At 43.9% G+C, this 18,498-nt stretch overlaps 1 protein-coding gene and 2 pseudogenes across 2 annotated transcripts; 2 read left to right on the top strand and 1 right to left on the bottom strand.

The window, feature by feature from the left end:
- Window positions 1–666: 666 nt before the first annotated feature.
- On the top strand, window positions 667–3,081 carry LOC117192378 (annotated as a pseudogene).
- LOC117192380 lies at window positions 3,067–4,865 on the bottom strand (annotated as a pseudogene).
- A 130-nt stretch (window positions 4,866–4,995) lies between these two features.
- On the top strand, window positions 4,996–6,513 carry LOC117192382. 2 transcript variants are annotated; one of them, XM_033397049.1, is made up of 5 exons: window positions 4,996–5,265; window positions 5,475–5,692; window positions 5,771–5,926; window positions 5,984–6,142; window positions 6,202–6,513. In XM_033397049.1, exons 2-5 carry the CDS (start codon window positions 5,630–5,632, stop codon window positions 6,355–6,357), a joined length of 534 nt encoding a protein of 177 aa, XP_033252940.1. In that variant the 5' UTR covers window positions 4,996–5,265; window positions 5,475–5,629; the 3' UTR covers window positions 6,358–6,513. The 2 variants fall into 2 exon arrangements, with proteins under 2 accessions (XP_033252940.1, XP_033252941.1); XM_033397050.1 differs by lacking the exon at window positions 4,996–5,265 and having other exon boundaries at window positions 5,386–5,692.
- The last annotated feature ends 11,985 nt before the right edge of the window (window positions 6,514–18,498 follow it).

The following is an 18,498-nucleotide window of genomic DNA, read 5'->3' as shown; positions in this document are numbered from 1 at the left end:
ATCACCCCAACTCAATTTGACAGCATTTGCTCCGCCAAATTTTGGCCGGAGCATTTGGTGGTGAAGGAGTTTAAGGCTAAGAAGAAGAATAGGCCCCCCATATCCCTTCCAAATCTTTCCAGTGTGCCACCCTCAACCTCAACTTCCTCTTCCTCAACTTCCCGTCTGGCTTCCACCTTTCCAAAAAACTAACTTCTCTTTTAGTAACCTATCAGAATGTAAGAGGCTTGCGTAGTAAGCTCAGCATTCTTTTCCGGGATAGTGTTGCATTTGCTTCCCACGTTATTGTGTTTACTGAAACCTGGTTAAAGCCGGACATTCTTAGTTCCGAGGTTTTGGCAGGTCGGTACACAACTTTTAGAAAGGACCGTTCGTCTCGACGGGCAGGGGGGGTTCTAATTGCAGTGGACTCTTACTTCACGTCGGAACACTTCACAGTCCAAGTTCAACAGGAACTGGAATTCCTGTGTGTAAAACTGATTCTTCCCGCTTTCGCTATATTCATTACTTGCTCGTATATCCCACCTTCTTCGGATATTTCAATTTATGAGCAGCACTTGTCCGCTTTAACCGCTGTTTCTTCCTCGCTATCTGATAAAGATCGTATGATAGTTCTTGGTGACTTCAACTTGCCAGGAACTGTTTGGTCTTCGGTAAACGAGTCATATCACAGTATCGTAGTGATAAGCATTAGTGTAGCTTTAGATACGGCTTGATTGCCGATTGCCAGCCCGTAGCCATGTTGTGTGCTCTTGCCCGCTGTCCTCACCTAAAGGTGGCAGCCGTCTACTACAATCTCTCCGACTTGCTATGCACAAGTCGCGGCTGTGCCGTCCTGGCTGTACGCCTGCAGTCCGGCAGTGCTGGCAGGAGAAGCAGCAGCAGCAGCCACTATCATCATCATCATCAACTACGAGAACTGAACGAGAACCGAGAACTGCTGTGAGTGAGAGAGATAAGGCTGTTAACAAACTTGAGTGTCCCATTCAAGGCATGTGCGGTGCTGACTCGTTCAATCAAAATCCATATGCATACATTAAATACATACGGCGGGCACGATTAGATATGCCGCCTCCTCCTTGTCCAAGTACTATCGTACTTAGCGATAACAACCAGAGGCTGTGGACAATTTCATTCACAAAACAATTGCAGCTTTGCAGCGCAGCGCTTTGTTATAAATGATTTCATTCCTGATTTGATTCCACCCTTCCTTCCCTTCCACCGTTCCACCAGTTCCCGCCCGTCTCGGTGTCGTGTCCAAAGTTCCCAGTTAGCAGTAAGAACGTTTCACTCAGAGCCAGTCGCGATGTTCTACTCGATGTACGCGTACCTCTCCAACCTGCCGCGTCTTCATGTGCTCGGCCTGGCCATTATTGCCTATGTAGTCTATTACCTAATCCAGGTGGTCAAGGTGAGTGCGATGTCGTCATGTACAGCGGCTGACTAATGCGGTGTAATTACAGCGACCGATAATCGCTTGTTCGGACGGGCCGTTCAAGCAGTACCTGATTCGGAAGGTGCCCACCCTGGAGAACAAGTATTGGCCTACTTTCTGGTGCGTTGAGAGCCGTGCCCAGACCGTTCTTGCGAGCCTGCTGCGCTCCAAGAGTCTGTCGCGCGTCAATTACCGCCGCGAGATTCTCAGCCTGACGGATGGCGGAGAGGTGGCCCTTGACTGGATGGATGAGGATTGCAACGTGAATGCCCCCTGCATTCTCATACTGCCCGGACTGACCGGCGAGTCGCAGGCGGAGTACATCAAGTGTCTGGTTTTCGCCGCCAAACAGTCTGGGATGCGTGTGGTGGTCTTTAACAATCGCGGCCTCGGCGGCATTGAGCTGAAGACGCCGCGGCTCTACTGTGCCGCTAATTGTGAGGATCTCTGCGAGGTGGTCCAGCACGTGAGGAGAGTTTTGCCGGCTGAGTGCAAACTGGGGGCCACAGGCATCTCCATGGGAGGTCTGATATTGGGCAACTATTTGGCGCGCAAGAGCGAAGAGGCCCGTAGCTTTCTGTCGGCGGCAAAGATCATATCTGTGCCGTGGGATGTCCACAAGGGCAGTGCTAGCATTGAAAAGCCAGTAATCAACAGCTTGCTCGGTCGTCATCTCGCTGGTAGTCTGTGCCGCACTTTGCGCAACCATTTGGACATTTACAGGGAAATCTATCAGGACTCGGACATTGACATACAGCGCATCCTGCGCTGCAAGACCATCAAGGAGTTCGATGAGCTGTTCACCGCCAAGCAGTTCGGGTATGCCCATGTCAACGACTAGTACTCGGATGCGACGCTCCACAACAAGCTGGATCAAATATCAGTGCCGCTACTCTGCCTGAGCGCTGCCGATGATCCGTTCCAACCCTTGGACGCCATCCCCGTCAAGGCGGCCAATCAGTGTACCCATGTGGCAATTGTTATCACGGCGCGCGGAGGCCACATCGGTTTTCTAGAGGGCTGGTGGCCGTCCACCAGGGATCAATACATGGGTCGACTGTTCACGGAGTACTTTACCAAGGCCCTCTTTGACGAGGATGGCGAGTTTCAGCACACCTCCAGCAAAATGTACGAACGGTTTCAGTCCAAACAGGCCCTGGCCCTGACTGCGTCCGCCCTGCTGTTGGACAAGAAGGTGAAAGTGGTGGATCATCTGGACCACAAGGTCAAGCTGATGTAGATGCCGCCGATGACTATGAGGTGAGATGACGACGCTGGCAATACTCTTGCTCAACTATTGCCTGACTAGAGGCGTTTCGTTTCCTTACGAACAACGAAACAATACTCAAATAAGCAAAATTACCTGCGCATAAATTCCGTTTGCGATTCCGAAGACTTTCCGAACACATGTGATCAAAATCAGAAAACAAAGTCTGGGAATAGAAAACAGAACAGAACAGGACACAACAATTCGACAGTTGCGGATATATAGATGCATAGATGCCCAAATTATTAATAGTATTCGTGACATTAAGTACATATCAGATTGGAATAGAGAACAAAAAGCTTTAAATTACTTTACGATTCTTAGAGATATATTCAAAACCTATGTATGACACAATGCAATAAACTTATATTTTTACAAATTCTGTATATTTACCTAATAAAAAATACAACGCTTAATAAAGAGAAAAAATAAAATACACATCCCATGCGCTATAGTAGATTTTACAGGAGAGATAGATTACCATTACTCCTCATTAAAACCAGATTCTTAGATCCTAAGGGGACTAAAGTTGGTCATCGTCTAAATGGGCTTGTAGAGCAGCGTCGTGACGTACTTCTTGCGATAGCGATGCGTGGCACTCAGCACCATTACCCCCTCCTTGATGGATAGCGCATACAAGTGATTCAACATCACATGGTTCGGTTCAGGCAACAATGTGGGCTCGCACTGTAACAGAGATCCCATTAAGATGAGATGTTTATCGGTACATTGCGGCTAGCAAGTACTCACCGAAAGGGGAGTGTCCTTGTTGAGTATGACCTGCAGCAGGTGTGGCGGCAGCACTGGGGGCCGGACACCTTCTCCCAGGGCTTGGCCTGCGGCACCTCCTGCGAGTACTCCTTCTCCGCATAGTTGGTCACGTTCTCGCTGTCTTTGGCCAGAGCTTGGAATACCTCGAAATCGGATGGCCGCACAGACACCAAATTGTTCTTCTCTCCCTCATCGTTATCCACGCTTTTCTGTAATGCAAAACCCATTAGTAATGGAAATTGATTGTAGTTTTATCTTGTTAAACATTCCATTACAGTGGTGTCTATAAATATTCGTACACCTTAATTACAAATGTTTCTTCTTTGTTTGTTTTAGTTTGAATGTTTACAAAACGCAACACTCTCTCATATAGTAAAAATAAAAGCTAAAACTAGGGAGGAAAAAGGCCAAATGCGCATATCTACACGCCTCCCCCTCCCAACCCCATCGACACCCAATAGTGATTACTGGGGGCTTTTGCTCTGCTCTGCTCTTGTTTACTGCGATTACACAACAGCGGAGCGAAATCAGTAACTGCGTCATTCGAGTGTCCAACCACGAATCGCGTCCGAATTTACATATAGAATGGAATATCGATTTTCCCTAATTGACTCACCAGCTTTGGATCGTGCTTCCATTCGCCGTCCACACAGAATTTGTACTGGTGGTCGCCCTCGGGCAGATCGATGATGGTCACAAAATTGCCATGGCTGCGGACCATTGTGATGGGTCGCCAATTGGAGAAGGTGCCCGAGATGGTCACGTTCTTGCCGCCGCCATCCCAGCGAAGGACTGTGGGCAGGGCGGTTTTCTTTGGCTCGTCGTCGTCGTCATCGCCAGACAGTGGGGGCAGTAGTGATCCAGCGGCTTGCTGTTCCTCTTCGGTGTTATCTATGATTAAATTCTCTCCGCTGCCGCTGCTGCGTAGAACAGCTGTTGCTTCGCTGCTATCAGCTGTGCGCTTAGCTGCCGCTCCCGCGCCCGTATAATACGGGTCGTCGTCGTCTTGCGATGAGCCTTCGTTCAAGACTGCTGTATGTTTTTTGTCGAACGAGAAAGCTTGGCCTCCCGCTCCAGTTCCAGCCAAAGCTGCACTCCCTCCATGTGCCCCAGCACTCCCCCCAACAACCCCACCACCGCCAGCTGGGCTTGAAACCGAGTCACGAAAATGTGCGGGAGAACTTGGCGTTGAGAGGTCGGTGGATTTGTGGCGCTCTCGCATGTGGACGGTGGAGCTGCCCGCGTTACCCATATTATATTGCAGTAATGCCGTTTTCGCAGTTTCTCTAGAAGGTTACGGCTCGGCTAGGCTCGCCCTCTTGCTGTTTTGGCACTTTGTTTTCCTTGACTCGTCCCGTCTCGTTTCTCGCTTATTCGCTTTTTCATTTCCGCGTTTTTTTTTGTTCCCATACAATATTTGCGGCTCGGAGTTTTGATTTGACTTGTTGCAATTGTTATGCAGAAAACTTCATTAATTAATCGGCTGTCTCGCACAAAAAGCTAATTATAAACAATTTACATATATACAGGCGTATATTCGCAGTTAGTGCGATGTTAAATTGATTTATCGATATATTTTTTGTTGATAGCTTTCATACTCGCGAATACAATACATGCATTAATTATTATTTTTGTGGGATATAACTTCTAGGGCAGATCGAGATTATTTTTCTTTTGTTTCACGTCGTTCAATTATATATTATATACATTTGATTCTACTTATCGATGTTCCGGGTAGTTGGTTGAACAAAATATCGGTATTTTTGTGCGATTTAGCGGAGCGAATTTGGCGGTAACATATCTTAATTTTGAAAATAACATTACATTCGATTTTGTTTCTCAACTTTGGTTAAATTTTTTTAATTGATGTTGCTTGTATCTATACATGCCGTATGTATTGATCAAGTCTATTTGTACTAATGATAATATGTATTTCATGCTTGAGCAGACAAATCGTTTTCATTAGGCTTTGCCTCTCATACCCTCTCTTCAATCGGGCAGATTCGTTCATACCACAAAGGGAATCTTTTGACGACTTTCCCTAGGTCCGATGGAGTGCAAGAGCATCTTAACTTCGGCTTGGTCAATTTTTTAATTTTGGCAAAGTATCATTCCCGAAATGAATCACACCACGGGTTTTTAATTGTCAATGAACAATGGCCACGTTCAAATCGTCGTTACTGATCTCCCTGATCGTTTTTGGATTTGCAGTTTCTGGGGTAAGGAGAGCGACGTACCAAACCAAGGATCTATATTTTCTGTTTGGAAACCATTTGCTAACTGGATACCTCTTGTAGGTTAGCTGCAAAGTCGAGTTCACCAACCTGAAATGCACGACCCTGGAACGGGAATTTTTGGAGTTTGACAAGTGCTTTTTAAAGTCGATCAGCCGGACCTACAAATACCTCTCCGTGAGCACAAAGATCCACATGCTCCCAATAAAGAGTGCTTCAGTTCGTAAATTCCTTCACCTAGTCTTCGATCGTTCCCATCACAAAGTGCTATTCCAGATACGGACTCAAGTGCTCCAGAGACTGAATGGCTACAAACCGTTCCTCTTTAATTTCACCACCGATGCCTGCAAGGCTTTGAGTGGGAAAGTGACGACTCGATTTTTCTTCGGGCTGATTGCCCCCTACTCAAACCTGAACCATTCCTGTCCTTACGATGTGAGTTTCTGTCAGACCTACCTACACTCGATTGATGGTTTCTCCTATATTTTCCACAGCACGACCTATTTGTGGAGAAGCTTCCGATAAGCTTTATGGACGAGCAACTCACCAAAGTTCTGCCGTTCCCGGAGGGTGATTACTGCATAAAAAACGTATTCTCGCACCGTGGAAAGCCACGAGCTGAGGTCTCGGTCTACGCAAGCATCTCCTAAAATTTAAACGCCAGCACTGCCAGACCTTTGTAAAGACTAAATAAAGCACAGATTTTAGGCCGAGCTTTCGAGCTGTAAGCTCGTCTTTGCTTCGATTTCGATTGCGAGCACGAGCAGGGGCAGCTTTCTGTTTTTATCGGGCCTCAGGTGCAGATGTGGTGCGCTTAAGTTTTCTGTTTTCTGTTACTTTTATTTTTATACCCGATACTCAAAATGAGTATTGGGGTATATTAGATTTGTGGTAAAAGTGGATGTGTGTAACGTCCAGAAGGAATCGTTTCCGACCCCATAAAGTATATATATTCTTGATCAGCATCAATAGCCGAGTCGATTGAGCCCTGTCTGTCTGTCCGTCTGTCCGTCCGTCCGTCCGTCCGTCCCCTTCAGCGCCTAGTGCTCAAAGACTATAAGAGCTAGAGCAACGATGTTTTGGATCCAGACTTCTGTGATATGTCACTGCTACAAAAATATTTCAAAACTTCGCCCCGCCCACTTCGGCCCCCACAAAGGACGAAAATCTGTGGCATCCACATTTTTAAAGATACGATAAAACCAAAAACGCAGAATCGGTGAGGATGACCATATCTTCTACAGTGCAAAATCTGAACCAGAACCAATGATTATAGCCAGAAGCAAGAAAACAATTTCATTCTTTCTCGCTCTGTCTCTCTCTAACACACAGGTTTCATGGTCGGTTTTGTCAATTGCAAAATATGAGTTCAAGGATCTCAGAACCTATAAGAGCCAGAGCAACCAAATTTGGTATCCACACTCCTGTGATATCGGACCTTGACCGTTTCGTGTCCAAATTTCGCCACACCCCCTTCCGCCCCCGCAAAGGACGAAAATCTGGGGCATCCACAAATCTCAGAGACTATTAAAGCTAGAGTAGCTGAGCTAGCTGAGCCAACCGTCACTCAGCCGTGCGCCGCCGAAAAACTGACTCCGACCACTCCAAGTGTGCAGCAGTTGATCTCGTTTGCCACTCCAAGGGCAACGACAGCTGCTGGCGATGCAGATTCGGTAGCCGAATTCATCGCCTCGGAGAATGTGCAGCCAAGTACGTCAGCAGCGTCCGTGTCCGTGGTGTCCGCAAGTTCGCTAGTTGTCCCGTCTATCCCGATCCCACCAGTAAATAGACGTTCCGGACCTCCGGATATTGCCACCACAGGTACTAGGCCTGTGGTGACTAAACCACTGGTGGGAGTCCCACCAAAACGACAAGTTTTTGTTTCACGGCTGGCCCCTGACCTCACATCTAATGATGTAATTGCTTTTATTCAAAGCAAAATAAAAGCCGTGGGTTTAAAGGTGGAGAAATTTAACTTCTCTTATGCCAGGGAGATAGCCTCGTTTAAGATAAGCATCACCCCAACTCAATTTGACAGCATTTGCTCCGCCAAATTTTGGCCGGAGCATTTGGTGGTGAAGGAGTTTAAGGCTAAGAAGAAGAATAGGCCCCCCATATCCCTTCCAAATCTTTCCAGTGTGCCACCCTCAACCTCAACTTCCTCTTCCTCAACTTCCCGTCTGGCTTCCACCTTTCCAAAAAACTAACTTCTCTTTGAGTAACCTATCAGAATGTAAGAGGCTTGCGGAGTAAGCTCAGCATTCTTTTCCGGGATAGTGTTGCATTTGCTTCCCACGTTATTGTGTTTACTGAAACCTGGTTAAAGCCGGACATTCTTAGTTCCGAGGTTTTGGCAGGTCGGTACACAACTTTTAGAAAGGACCGTTCGTCTCGACGGGCAGGGGGGGTTCTAATTGCAGTGGACTCTTACTTCACGTCGGAACACTTCACAGTCCAAGTTCAACAGGAACTGGAATTCCTGTGTGTAAAACTGATTCTTCCCGCTTTCGCTATATTCATTACTTGCTCGTATATCCCACCTTCTTCGGATATTTCAATTTATGAGCAGCACTTGTCCGCTTTAACCGCTGTTTCTTCCTCGCTATCTGATAAAGATCGTATGATAGTTCTTGGTGACTTCAACTTGCCAGGAACTGTTTGGTCTTCGGTAAACGAGTCTAGTATCCTAGTGCCCATGTCACGACATGACTTTGTTGACGGCTTGCTTGACCTATCCCTGTCTCAAGTCAACCATGTGAAAAATTCCTTGGGTCGATTGCTTGATCTGTGCTTTGTATCGGATCCGACCATAGTGTTGTTAACCCGAGCCCTTCCGCTCACTATACCTGAAGACGCCTACCACCCTACTTTCGAGTTGTCGCTAGATAAAGGACCAACTGTATTGGATCGGTCGAGTAGGCTGCCCGAACGTGTCCGCTGCTTTCGTAAAGCCGAGTTTGCGAAGCTTAATAACCTCATTAGGGATTTTGATTGGTCCGCTTTGTACTTGTGCACTGATATCATAAAAGGCACAAACATTTTTTACAATGCTCTTGGCACATTTTTCGATTCTTGTGTCCCGCTTTCTTGTCCGACTAGATCTGGAAAACCCCCTTGGTTTACCAAAGAGTTATCCAGTCTAAAAAACTTAAAATCAAGACTTTATAAAAAATTTCAAGAAGTGGGTTCTCCTACTTCTCACTCTCGCTATGTATTAGCTCGGTCAAACTTTTCAGTTCTTAATGCTCAATGCTATAAGAACTACCTATCTCGATGCAGGATACGTTTTTCTCAGGACCCTAAACAGTTTTACAGCTTCGTAAACAGTAAGCGTAGAACGTCCGCACACCCATCCTCGCTATCATTTTGTAATACGTCGGCAAATAATGATCAGGCAATTGCCGATCTTTTTGCCCAATTCTTCCAAACCACCTATTCTGAGGAAAGCTACTCTGGTCATCCGTACCCATACGGTTTACCGAGGTCGAACGGCATTTTCAGTCCCTTGTTAAATGCATGTTCCCTACTTCATGATCTTCGACTAGTTAAGCCGGTGTTTTCTCCGGGTCCAGACGGGGTTCCAGGTTGTGTACTCAGGTACTGCGCCGAGGCTCTGTGTGGACCTTTGCTTAAACTATTCACCCTATCCATTGATTCTTCTTGCTTCCCCCCGATCTGGAAGGAATCGTTTATAATTCCTCTCCATAAAAAAGGTAGCAAGTCTGATGCAAAAAATTATAGAGGTATAGCAAAGTTATCCGCTATTCCTAAAATGTTTGAGAGGGTTTTAACTCCGCACTTGCAACATCTCTGCAAGTCACTTATATCTCCAACTCAGCATGGATTTATAAGGCGGCGATCAACCACCACGAGCTTGTTAGAGTTTACCTCTTTCATTATTAAAGGCTTTCAATGTAACTTAGAGACGGATGTTATTTACACCGACTTTAGTAAAGCATTCGACTCTGTAAACCATTCCCTTTTAGCGCATAAACTTGACCTTTTAGGGTTTCCGCCCAACCTCCTGAGATGGATTTCTAGCTATCTTTGTTCTAGGTCTCAAAGAGTCCTCTTCAAAAACTCCCTCTCTTTACCAGTAAAGGTTTCTTCGGGAGTACCACAAGGCAGCCATCTAGGCCCCTTACTCTTCACACTCTTTATTAATGACTTACCTTCAGTATTAACATACTCTCGAGTACTTATGTATGCGGATGATGTTAAACTCTGTGTCCAGTACAAGGACATTTCATTTCATTCTCGCTTGCAATCCGATCTCAATAACTTTCAGTCATGGTGTTGTGCAAACTTGTTACACCTTAATGCCTCGAAATGCAAAGTTATGACATTTCATCGTTCTAGCCCTTTGTTGGCTCCCTACACCCTATTTGGTGGTTCTCTTGAGAGAATTACCCTGGTGGATGATCTGGGGGTTATGTTAGACCCCTAGTTAAAGTTTTCCGAACACATTTCTACCATGGTAAATAAGGCCATGGGCGTGCTTGGGTTTATAAAGAGGTGGTCAAAGGAATTTGACGACCCCTATATAACTGTAGTGTATTGACACTCAGACTTGAGCACGCGTTGTCTTCAAGATTCTCTTTTATTCTATCTCCCTTGGATGGTGAGCCGTATATAGATATTAATATAATACCTAACACGCCTCTCCTTAGATGTTTAATATACATGTCATTTACAAATCTATTTTCTTATAACAATTTGATTTGTGTACTTAATCTAATTAGCGTATATAAAATTTATGTGATTTCGTATTTTTCTTTCTTCTTAATCTGTTTAGTATTTGTTTCAGTGTTTAATTTGTACATAATTTGATTTCATAATTCCTTTCTTTATATTATTTTATTGTTAAATACGCTTTACTACCTTCCCTGCCTCACGTGGTCTCAACTCTCTCCTGGTGGGTGTTGGTTGAGAAACTATTTGTTCATTGTTGGTTTTGGAATTGTCATCTACTGAACAATTGCTTTCGACATCAGGTGTTTTCGCATTAGGCGATGTATGATTGTTAGTGCTTTGGTTTCTAATTTGATCCAGGTGACGTTTTATTTCTCTGTTATTGTTCGCCAAAATACAACAATACGAACGCGGGCCCAGTTGTTGTTTTACAGTTGCCTGAGTCCAGCTTGCTTTGTTAGGATTTTTGTAGTCCCTAACCATAACTTTTTGACCCTTTAAAAATTCTGTGCTTCGTCTACCTTTGTGATTTACAACACACTCAGTCTGTTTTTTATTTATTATGCTTTCGACCGTAGGTGGTTTTAACAACGAAAATCTTGTTTTTAGTGTACGACCAAAAAATAATTTAGCAGGAGATTCGCCCGTAGTACAATGAATCGTATTTCGGTAATCGATCAAAAATCTATTTAAAATTGTATTAAAATCTTGTCTTTCATTAGCCTTTATGTTTGCATATAGTGATTTCTTAACAGTCTTTACAAAATTTTCTGCTTGACCATTAGTCGCTGGATGTCCTGGAGCAGTAAAAATGTGATTAACACCATTGTTTTTCATAAACGTTTTAAAATCATCAGAAGTAAACTGTCGTCCATTGTCACTAACTAACACGTCTGGTAAACCATATCGACAAAATACTTCTCTAAGCTTGTTGATAGTAAACAATGAAGTTATTTCCTTCGTTTTGAATACTTCTGCCCATTTTGTATAAGAATCTATAATAACCAATAAATGAAAACCTCTAATTGGTCCTGCAAAGTCTATGTGTACTCGACTCCAAGCCTTTCCTGTGGATTTCCACGGTATTAACAGACTCTTTTCTGGACTTGATTGTAGTTCCTGACAAGGAATACAATCTCGAATTAATTTCTCAATTTCAGAATCCATGCAAGGCCACCACACATAAGAACGTGCTAACATTTTGGTTTTTACTATTCCCAAATGCGATGCATGAAATTCTGCTAAAATAGCTTGTCTCAGTTTGGTTGGAATTACTACTCTGTGTCCCCATAAGATACAATCATATTCCACTGAAAGTTCATTTGTTTTAGAGATGTAGGCAGAAAACTCGCTGCCTTTTAATCTTGTCTTCGAACCAGTGTTAATTGCCTCACAAACTTTTGATAATATTGGGTCACGTCGTGTTTCACGAGCTATTTCTTTGAAGCTAATTTTGAACACCTTTTCGGACTGTATAAAATGTATGTAATTATAGTCTTCGTTTGGTACAGCCGTTTCCCATTGAGGCATTCTTGAGAGTCCATCTGCTATATTTAAGGTCCCCTTTATGTGTTCAACTGTATATTGAAAACCTGACAAAGTCAGTGCCCATCTTTGCATTCGTGCAGAGGCCATCAATGGAAGTCCTTTCAGGTCTCCAAATATGCTTAGTAATGGTTTGTGATCTGTTCGAAGGATGAACTTGTTTCCTAAAAGATACTGTCTTAATTTACTCACACAGAACACTATAGCCAGGGCCTCTTTCTCGATTGTACTGTAATTATGCTCGCTTTTGGATAATGCTCTTGATACAAATGCTATTGGTTTGATATCTTCATTGCATTTATGTGATAAAACACCTGAAACTGCATGACTGCTAGCATCAGTCGTTAATACTAACGGTTGATCTGGGTTGTAGTGAACTAAAACTTGTTCAGAAGTTACTTCTTTCTTTACCTCTTCATATGCACTCTGACATTCGCGTGTCCAATTAAATTTTGTATTTTTCTTTAATAATGCATATAAAGGACTCATTATCTGAGCGAAATTATTGATAAACTTTGAATAATAATTTACCATGCCTATGAAAGCTCTAAGCTGTGATACGTTTTCCGGAGCCGGTGCAAACAATACACTCGCAACTCTATCATTGTTTTTGCTCAGTCCTATCCTGTCAATTGAAAATCCTAGGTAACAAATTTTGGATTTAAAGAACTCACATTTCTTGTCATTTAATTTAAGTCCAACTGATTTCAGTTTTCTAAGTACAGCTTTTAGGTTTGAAATATGTTCTTGAAGATCTCGTCCTGTAACTGTTATGTCATCTTGATAAACCACAACTCCTCGCATACCCTGAAACAACCCTTCCATTGTTTTTTGAAAAATAGCTGCTGCAGTTTTTATACCAAATGGTAAGCGTTTAACTTTCAATAGTCCAATATGTGTGCTCCAAGTACACAAATTTTGAGATTGCTCATCTAAATTTAGCTGATTGTAAGCATTTGACAGGTCAAGTTTTGAATACAGTGTACCCCCTTCAAGCGCTGCAAAAATGTCGTCTATTCGAGGTAGTGGATACTTTACGTCGACTAAAGACCGGTTTAATGTAACCTTATAGTCACCACAAATTCGTATGTCACCGTTTGGTTTTAAAATCGGTACCAAAGGTGTTGCCCATTCAGAACTAACAACTTGCTCTAAAATTCCATCATCTATGAATTTTCGTAACTGCACTTCAATCTTTTCTTTCCATGCTAATGGTACTGACCTAGGCTTGAAAAATATTGGTTTTGCATCTTCTTTTAATAGTAACGATATCGTATTCGTAGTATATGAACCTAAACGAGGCTCAAAAACTTCAGCAAACTCCGATTTAATCTGTTCTGTAATTACAGAATTTGGTTCATTTACGTACACATTGTTCACCTGCATTAACTCAAAATTAAAAGCTCTCAAAAATGTTCTACCTAGCAAAGGTGGACTCACTGCATTGGTTACAACAACAACAATTTGTTTTTTTAGACCTCGATATTCGATCGTTGCATCGTACTCACCAATAACTTTGATTGAATCTCCATTGTAATCTACATATGGAACTAGACATTTTCTAAGTGGTCTGCTGGTATTTAAGCTTTCGTAAAATGTTTTTGGAACCAATGTGCACGGTGCACCAGTGTCGCAAGCAATTTTCGTTATGTTTCCATCAATTTTTACAGGTAAATAATATACTCCACTAGTTGAGGTTGTATCAACGCTATAGATAGAAAAGTTACAATTATCATTATCAAAATTATTATCAGAATAGGTGTCATGTTTTGTTTGAGATACATAATTTACGGATTTTTTTGATTTATTTTTACAAATGCTCGCCAAGTGACCTATTTTTCCACAGCTGTGACATTTGCATGCCTTATACTTGCAATTGTTTGAGTTATGATTTCGCCAGCCACAGTGTGTGCATGGCTGCTGCTTCTTTTCTCTGCCAGCGTCGCAGTCGTTTTCGCCGTCGCCGTCACCGTCGCTTCTGCCGCCTCTGTAACTCACGTTTCGGTTGCCCTTGAAATGACTTCTGCCGTTGCTCTTTGCTTGATCTCTGTTCTCGCCTCTTTGCCTCTGCCATTGACTAGTCCCGTTCTTTTGATGCATGTAGTTGACGTTGTGTTCTGTCTTCCTTGTGCTGATCTTCGTCTCCATGATCATCGCCTTCTTGAGTGCATCAGCCAGAGTTAGATTTTCGTCTTCTTCACATATTCTTTCATATATAGGGTTGGGAAGGCTCATCACAAATTGGTTTAATACAAACGCTTCCAGATTTGAGCCAAATTTGCATTCCAATGCCAATTGTTTAACTCGAGCATACCACTCCGCTACAGTCTCATCTTCACTTTTTGTGGACATGTGAAATTTTTTTCTTTCTCTGAATATGTGTGTAGGTGGTGTGTAGTGTGTTTTTAAAATTTCACATAATTCTTTGTATGCTTTTGATACGGGGGATACCGGATTGCACAAACTATGTAGTACAGTGTAAGCCGCTGTACCGATCGACTTCAACAAAACTGCCTTTTTTGTGTTTTCCTCTTTCACATTCAATTCGCACAAATGTATGTCGAATTTTTCCTTCCAAATGCAGAACGTTTCTTGGTGTGGCGAAAACTCAGCAATTGTTGCCATTTGATAGAATGTTGGTGCTTCATTTTTCGTCATGTTGCTATTCATATATTATATGCACTTTTAACATGTGTATGTATATTAATACGTTTTATTTTATGCTCGTCGCCAATTATGTAGTGTATTGACACTCAGACTTGAGCACGCGTTGTCTTCAAGATTCTCTTTTATTCTATCTCCCTTGGATGGTGTGACCGTATATAGATATTAATATAATACCTAACAATAACAAAGACTCTCTATACCTCGCTTGTTCGTCCGATCTTAGAATACGGCTCCTGTGTATGGTGCCCTCAGTACAAAGTACACCAGGACCGTATAGAATCAGTACAGAAAAACTTTTTACTCTTTGCTCTGCGGGGCCTTAACTGGGATGCGGGTGTAAGACTCCCATCTTACTCTAGTAGACTACTATTAGTAAACCTCCCATCCTTAGTTAACCGTAGAAAAATGCTTGGTGTGATATTTATGCACAACTTGATCAGGGGTGACATAGACAGCCCTGATCTGTTGAGCCGCATAAACTTCACGATTCCTATTAGACTGACCAGAAATTTTATACCGTTGTTCCTTCCACTTTGTAGATCGAATTATTCCTTGCATGAACCGTTTAGGGTCTTATGCTCGGATTATAATTCCCTCTACCATATTATATCCACCACTAATTCTCTTCCTCTTATTAAATTATTAATCCTTACACACCTTTCTATTAATTAGTAACTGTAGTGGTATTTGTACTTTGATTGCATGCTTAGTTTCTTAGTAAGTTTAGTACTAATTTTCCTCGAATGTTAGTCTAATAGCTATCTTTCTTGCATGTTCGCGTTTGGTTCGGCTACGCACCGCGCGTCATGCGGCAGCGCCCCTCGGTCGGTTGGGCGGGAGGAGGGCTGCGTTTTGCCTGGGATCCGCGCGTAACAGCCTTCTGCTGGTGTCACACGGGCCACTTGACGGTGCAGTAACTGCATCGCCTCTTGAAAGATGCAGTCATTGCATGTCAACGTCCACAATAACCAAATTTGATATCCGCACTTCTGTTAGATCTCACTATAAAACGTATATCTCAGAATTTCGCCCCACCCCCTTCCGCCCCCACAAAAGACGAAAATCTGTTGCATCCACAATATTGCACATTCGAGAAAACTAAAAACGCAGAATCATAGATAATGACCATATCTATCAGATTGCTGAATCTGGATCAGATCGGATCATTTTTGTAGCCAAAAGCAAGAAATCAATTTTCAGTGGCTACGCAGCGCCCGACGTCACGCTCAGACTGATTTTCTGTCTCTCTCGCACGCACTCTTTGTGGTGTGGTTCAATATTAGCGGCGTCTGCCGCAGGAGAGCCATACTGACTTAGTATCGGGTAAAACTGTAGAGTTGCGGTGTCCGCAGCAACTCACAACGTTCCACCTCGTTCTGTCTGTTTTTCTTCTTGTCGGTGTCGGTTCGGTTCGGTCGCTGCCGAAGCGTGGATTATTCCGATTTGCGGTTGTTGTGCAAGTGTAAGGCAAGTCACGTACCTGCCGTTGCAGTAAATAAACCAACAAAAATATACAAAACAAATAATTTACTATCGATCCGCGATCGTTGATTGATTAACACATCACTCACACACACACACAACCGCACTGCTCTGCACTGCTCTGTGTGGGCGTACAAGCCGTCTGCATCATCATCTGCCGCACGACTTTGATCGTGTGTCGGAGTCCACCTCCACCTCCAGTGCCACCCCACCCATCCGCACCGGCCGCGCGTGCGTGTTGTAACTTTTGATTAGCTTTGGAGTCGGAAGGGATCTGAGGCGTCTTTCACTCCAGTGCACCTCTTTGGAACATTGCGCTGCTTGCGTTTTTCGTAACTTATCGCCGCCCACATCTCGCCGTTGCTTTTTGTTGTGGTTCTTACGGAGGTGAGTGAGTGTGCCGCGGCGTCCTCCTCGCAGGAATGAATGCCTGTTCTCCCGGGGAATACAAGAGGAAACTAATTGTGCATACGACTATAGGATACCCTCAGGAGCATACGGGGCTCTACCAAATAATCCTACTGGGCGGTGGAAAAGATCAAATATATATTCAATCTATTCAAATACAATATACCCCCTTGGCCCCTACTAGTACAGGGTACAACGAGTAGAATGCCTCACGAGTTTTCGAAATGCTCACTGGAATTGGCAATGCCGATGCGCATTCATTTCGGAATTGCAAATTCCCTGCACATGCCACAAGCGGAAGACGCCACAGACCATGGGCAGAAAAAGTGAAATTTACGACACAACTTTTCTAATTATTGGCCCAGACAGACGCACAACACACAACAACATTTTTATTGCATATTAGCATGGGGGATGGGATGGGATGGGTTTGTTCTGCGAATATCGATGTGGGCTGATGGCAGCGGATGCCAGCAGAGATGAGATCATTTCTAAAACCGGTGCCGAGCGAAGTCCCAAAGAATGGCCAAAAAGGCAAAGATCTTGTATGCGCTTTGTAAAGCCATTAATCACAGAACGAAGTAGAGAGTTGTTGAACCGCAGTCCAGTGTTCGTTCTGGCTCTGAGTCACCTGTATCGGTATCCCAAGAACCTCTTGGCTTTCATTAGTCGGCATCTTTGCTTCCGTCTCGCCGTCGCTGGTCCGGCAGCGGAATCTAATTAATTCTCCTTTGTTTCCATGAGGCCCAGTAACTGTTTGTCTCAAAACAAACTGCTGGCCGGCTAATGACCAGCAGGTGTTCGCAGGTGGAAACCCAAGCCTTGATCAGAAGAGACAGAAGAAGTGACCTTGAGGGTAATAACTCACCCGCGACACCCGCAACAACCGCAACACCCGTAACATTCGCCACTTGGTTGTTAGTCAGGACCGGAATGCAGCCGAGCAGCATTGCTAGCTTCAAAAGCAAAGGCCAAAACCGGATGGCATCTACCAACATAACATCTTATGTCTAATGCCTAACAATACACATACACAGCCACATCCATGTACCCTGGCTGCCCACACCAGAGCACACCGCACCGCACCACACCACACGCACGCAGGTTCTCCTCTCTCCATAGCCCCCATATCATATTTAGGGGCATTATAAAGGTATTAACCGTCGCTTGTATAAAGCTTTATTAACAAATTCCAGCCGTCGATAAACAAAAAATGGCAATAAGACAGCCCCGAAAAATAACAACAAAAGAGCCAAGAAAAACAAAAACAAAAACAGAAGAGAACAAGAACAGAAAAAAAGTGAGAATGCGCGAAGGCAAACAAAACCAGAATCAGAATCGTTGTCGGGGCAGGTTTCTCTAATGGTCTGTGGGGGGGAGGGTCGGGCAGGCACACATCACATTTGGCTAAAACAAACTGGTTGAGAGTGCTCACACATAAGCGCACACACACACACGCGAGGGGGCAGGAAACCTCGAAATCGGTCGAAGTCAAAGTGAGGAGAAGCGACTATTGTAAGGAAAGGTGCGGGGTGCGGGGTGCTGGTTCCACCTTGAGGCGCATCTTGACTCCTCTCAGAAGCCATTTCGGATTGTCAGAGTCGAACAGAAATCAATTTGTAATCCCCTTCCCCTCGACTCTCGTATGCGCAATATTTCTGTAGAGTGATTAACATATCGCATTCCATCGTCAGCCAAATCGTTTATACCGCCTGAATATTTTATTATTCTGCTTATGCGTACAAGTGCGAGTGCCAGTGCGAGATGCTTTTTTCAGCCTCCAAGTTCGTTGCCTAAGTCTTTCGTTTTGGTTTCGGCTTTGAGTTTTGGAGATTGGCACTTGGACGGCGTACATTTCATGGCCAGGCCTCGTAGATTTGTAAGCAGTCCGTGTAAACGGCCATAAGCCAGCGTCCAATTACGCAAAGAGCCAAAACAAATGCAATCAATGCGCGAAGCATTTGAAGCCCATCTCTGGTCCGCTCTGACCTTAGCTG

This window comes from Drosophila miranda (genome assembly GCF_003369915.1).
Source record: "Drosophila miranda strain MSH22 chromosome Y unlocalized genomic scaffold, D.miranda_PacBio2.1 Contig_Y2_pilon, whole genome shotgun sequence".
Taxonomy (NCBI): Eukaryota; Metazoa; Arthropoda; class Insecta; order Diptera; family Drosophilidae; genus Drosophila; species Drosophila miranda.
This window is presented reverse-complemented; position numbering and strand designations above follow the sequence as displayed.

Coding starts and splice junctions, on each gene's coding strand:
- LOC117192382 (XM_033397049.1), top strand. CDS start 5,630: ATGGCCACGTTCAAATCGTCGTTACTGATCTCCCTGATCGTTTTTGGA. Junction 5,693..5,770: donor TTGGATTTGCAGTTTCTGGG/GTAAGGAGAGCG, acceptor TACCTCTTGTAG/GTTAGCTGCAAAGTCGAGTT. Junction 5,927..5,983: donor TCCCAATAAAGAGTGCTTCA/GTTCGTAAATTC, acceptor GTGCTATTCCAG/ATACGGACTCAAGTGCTCCA.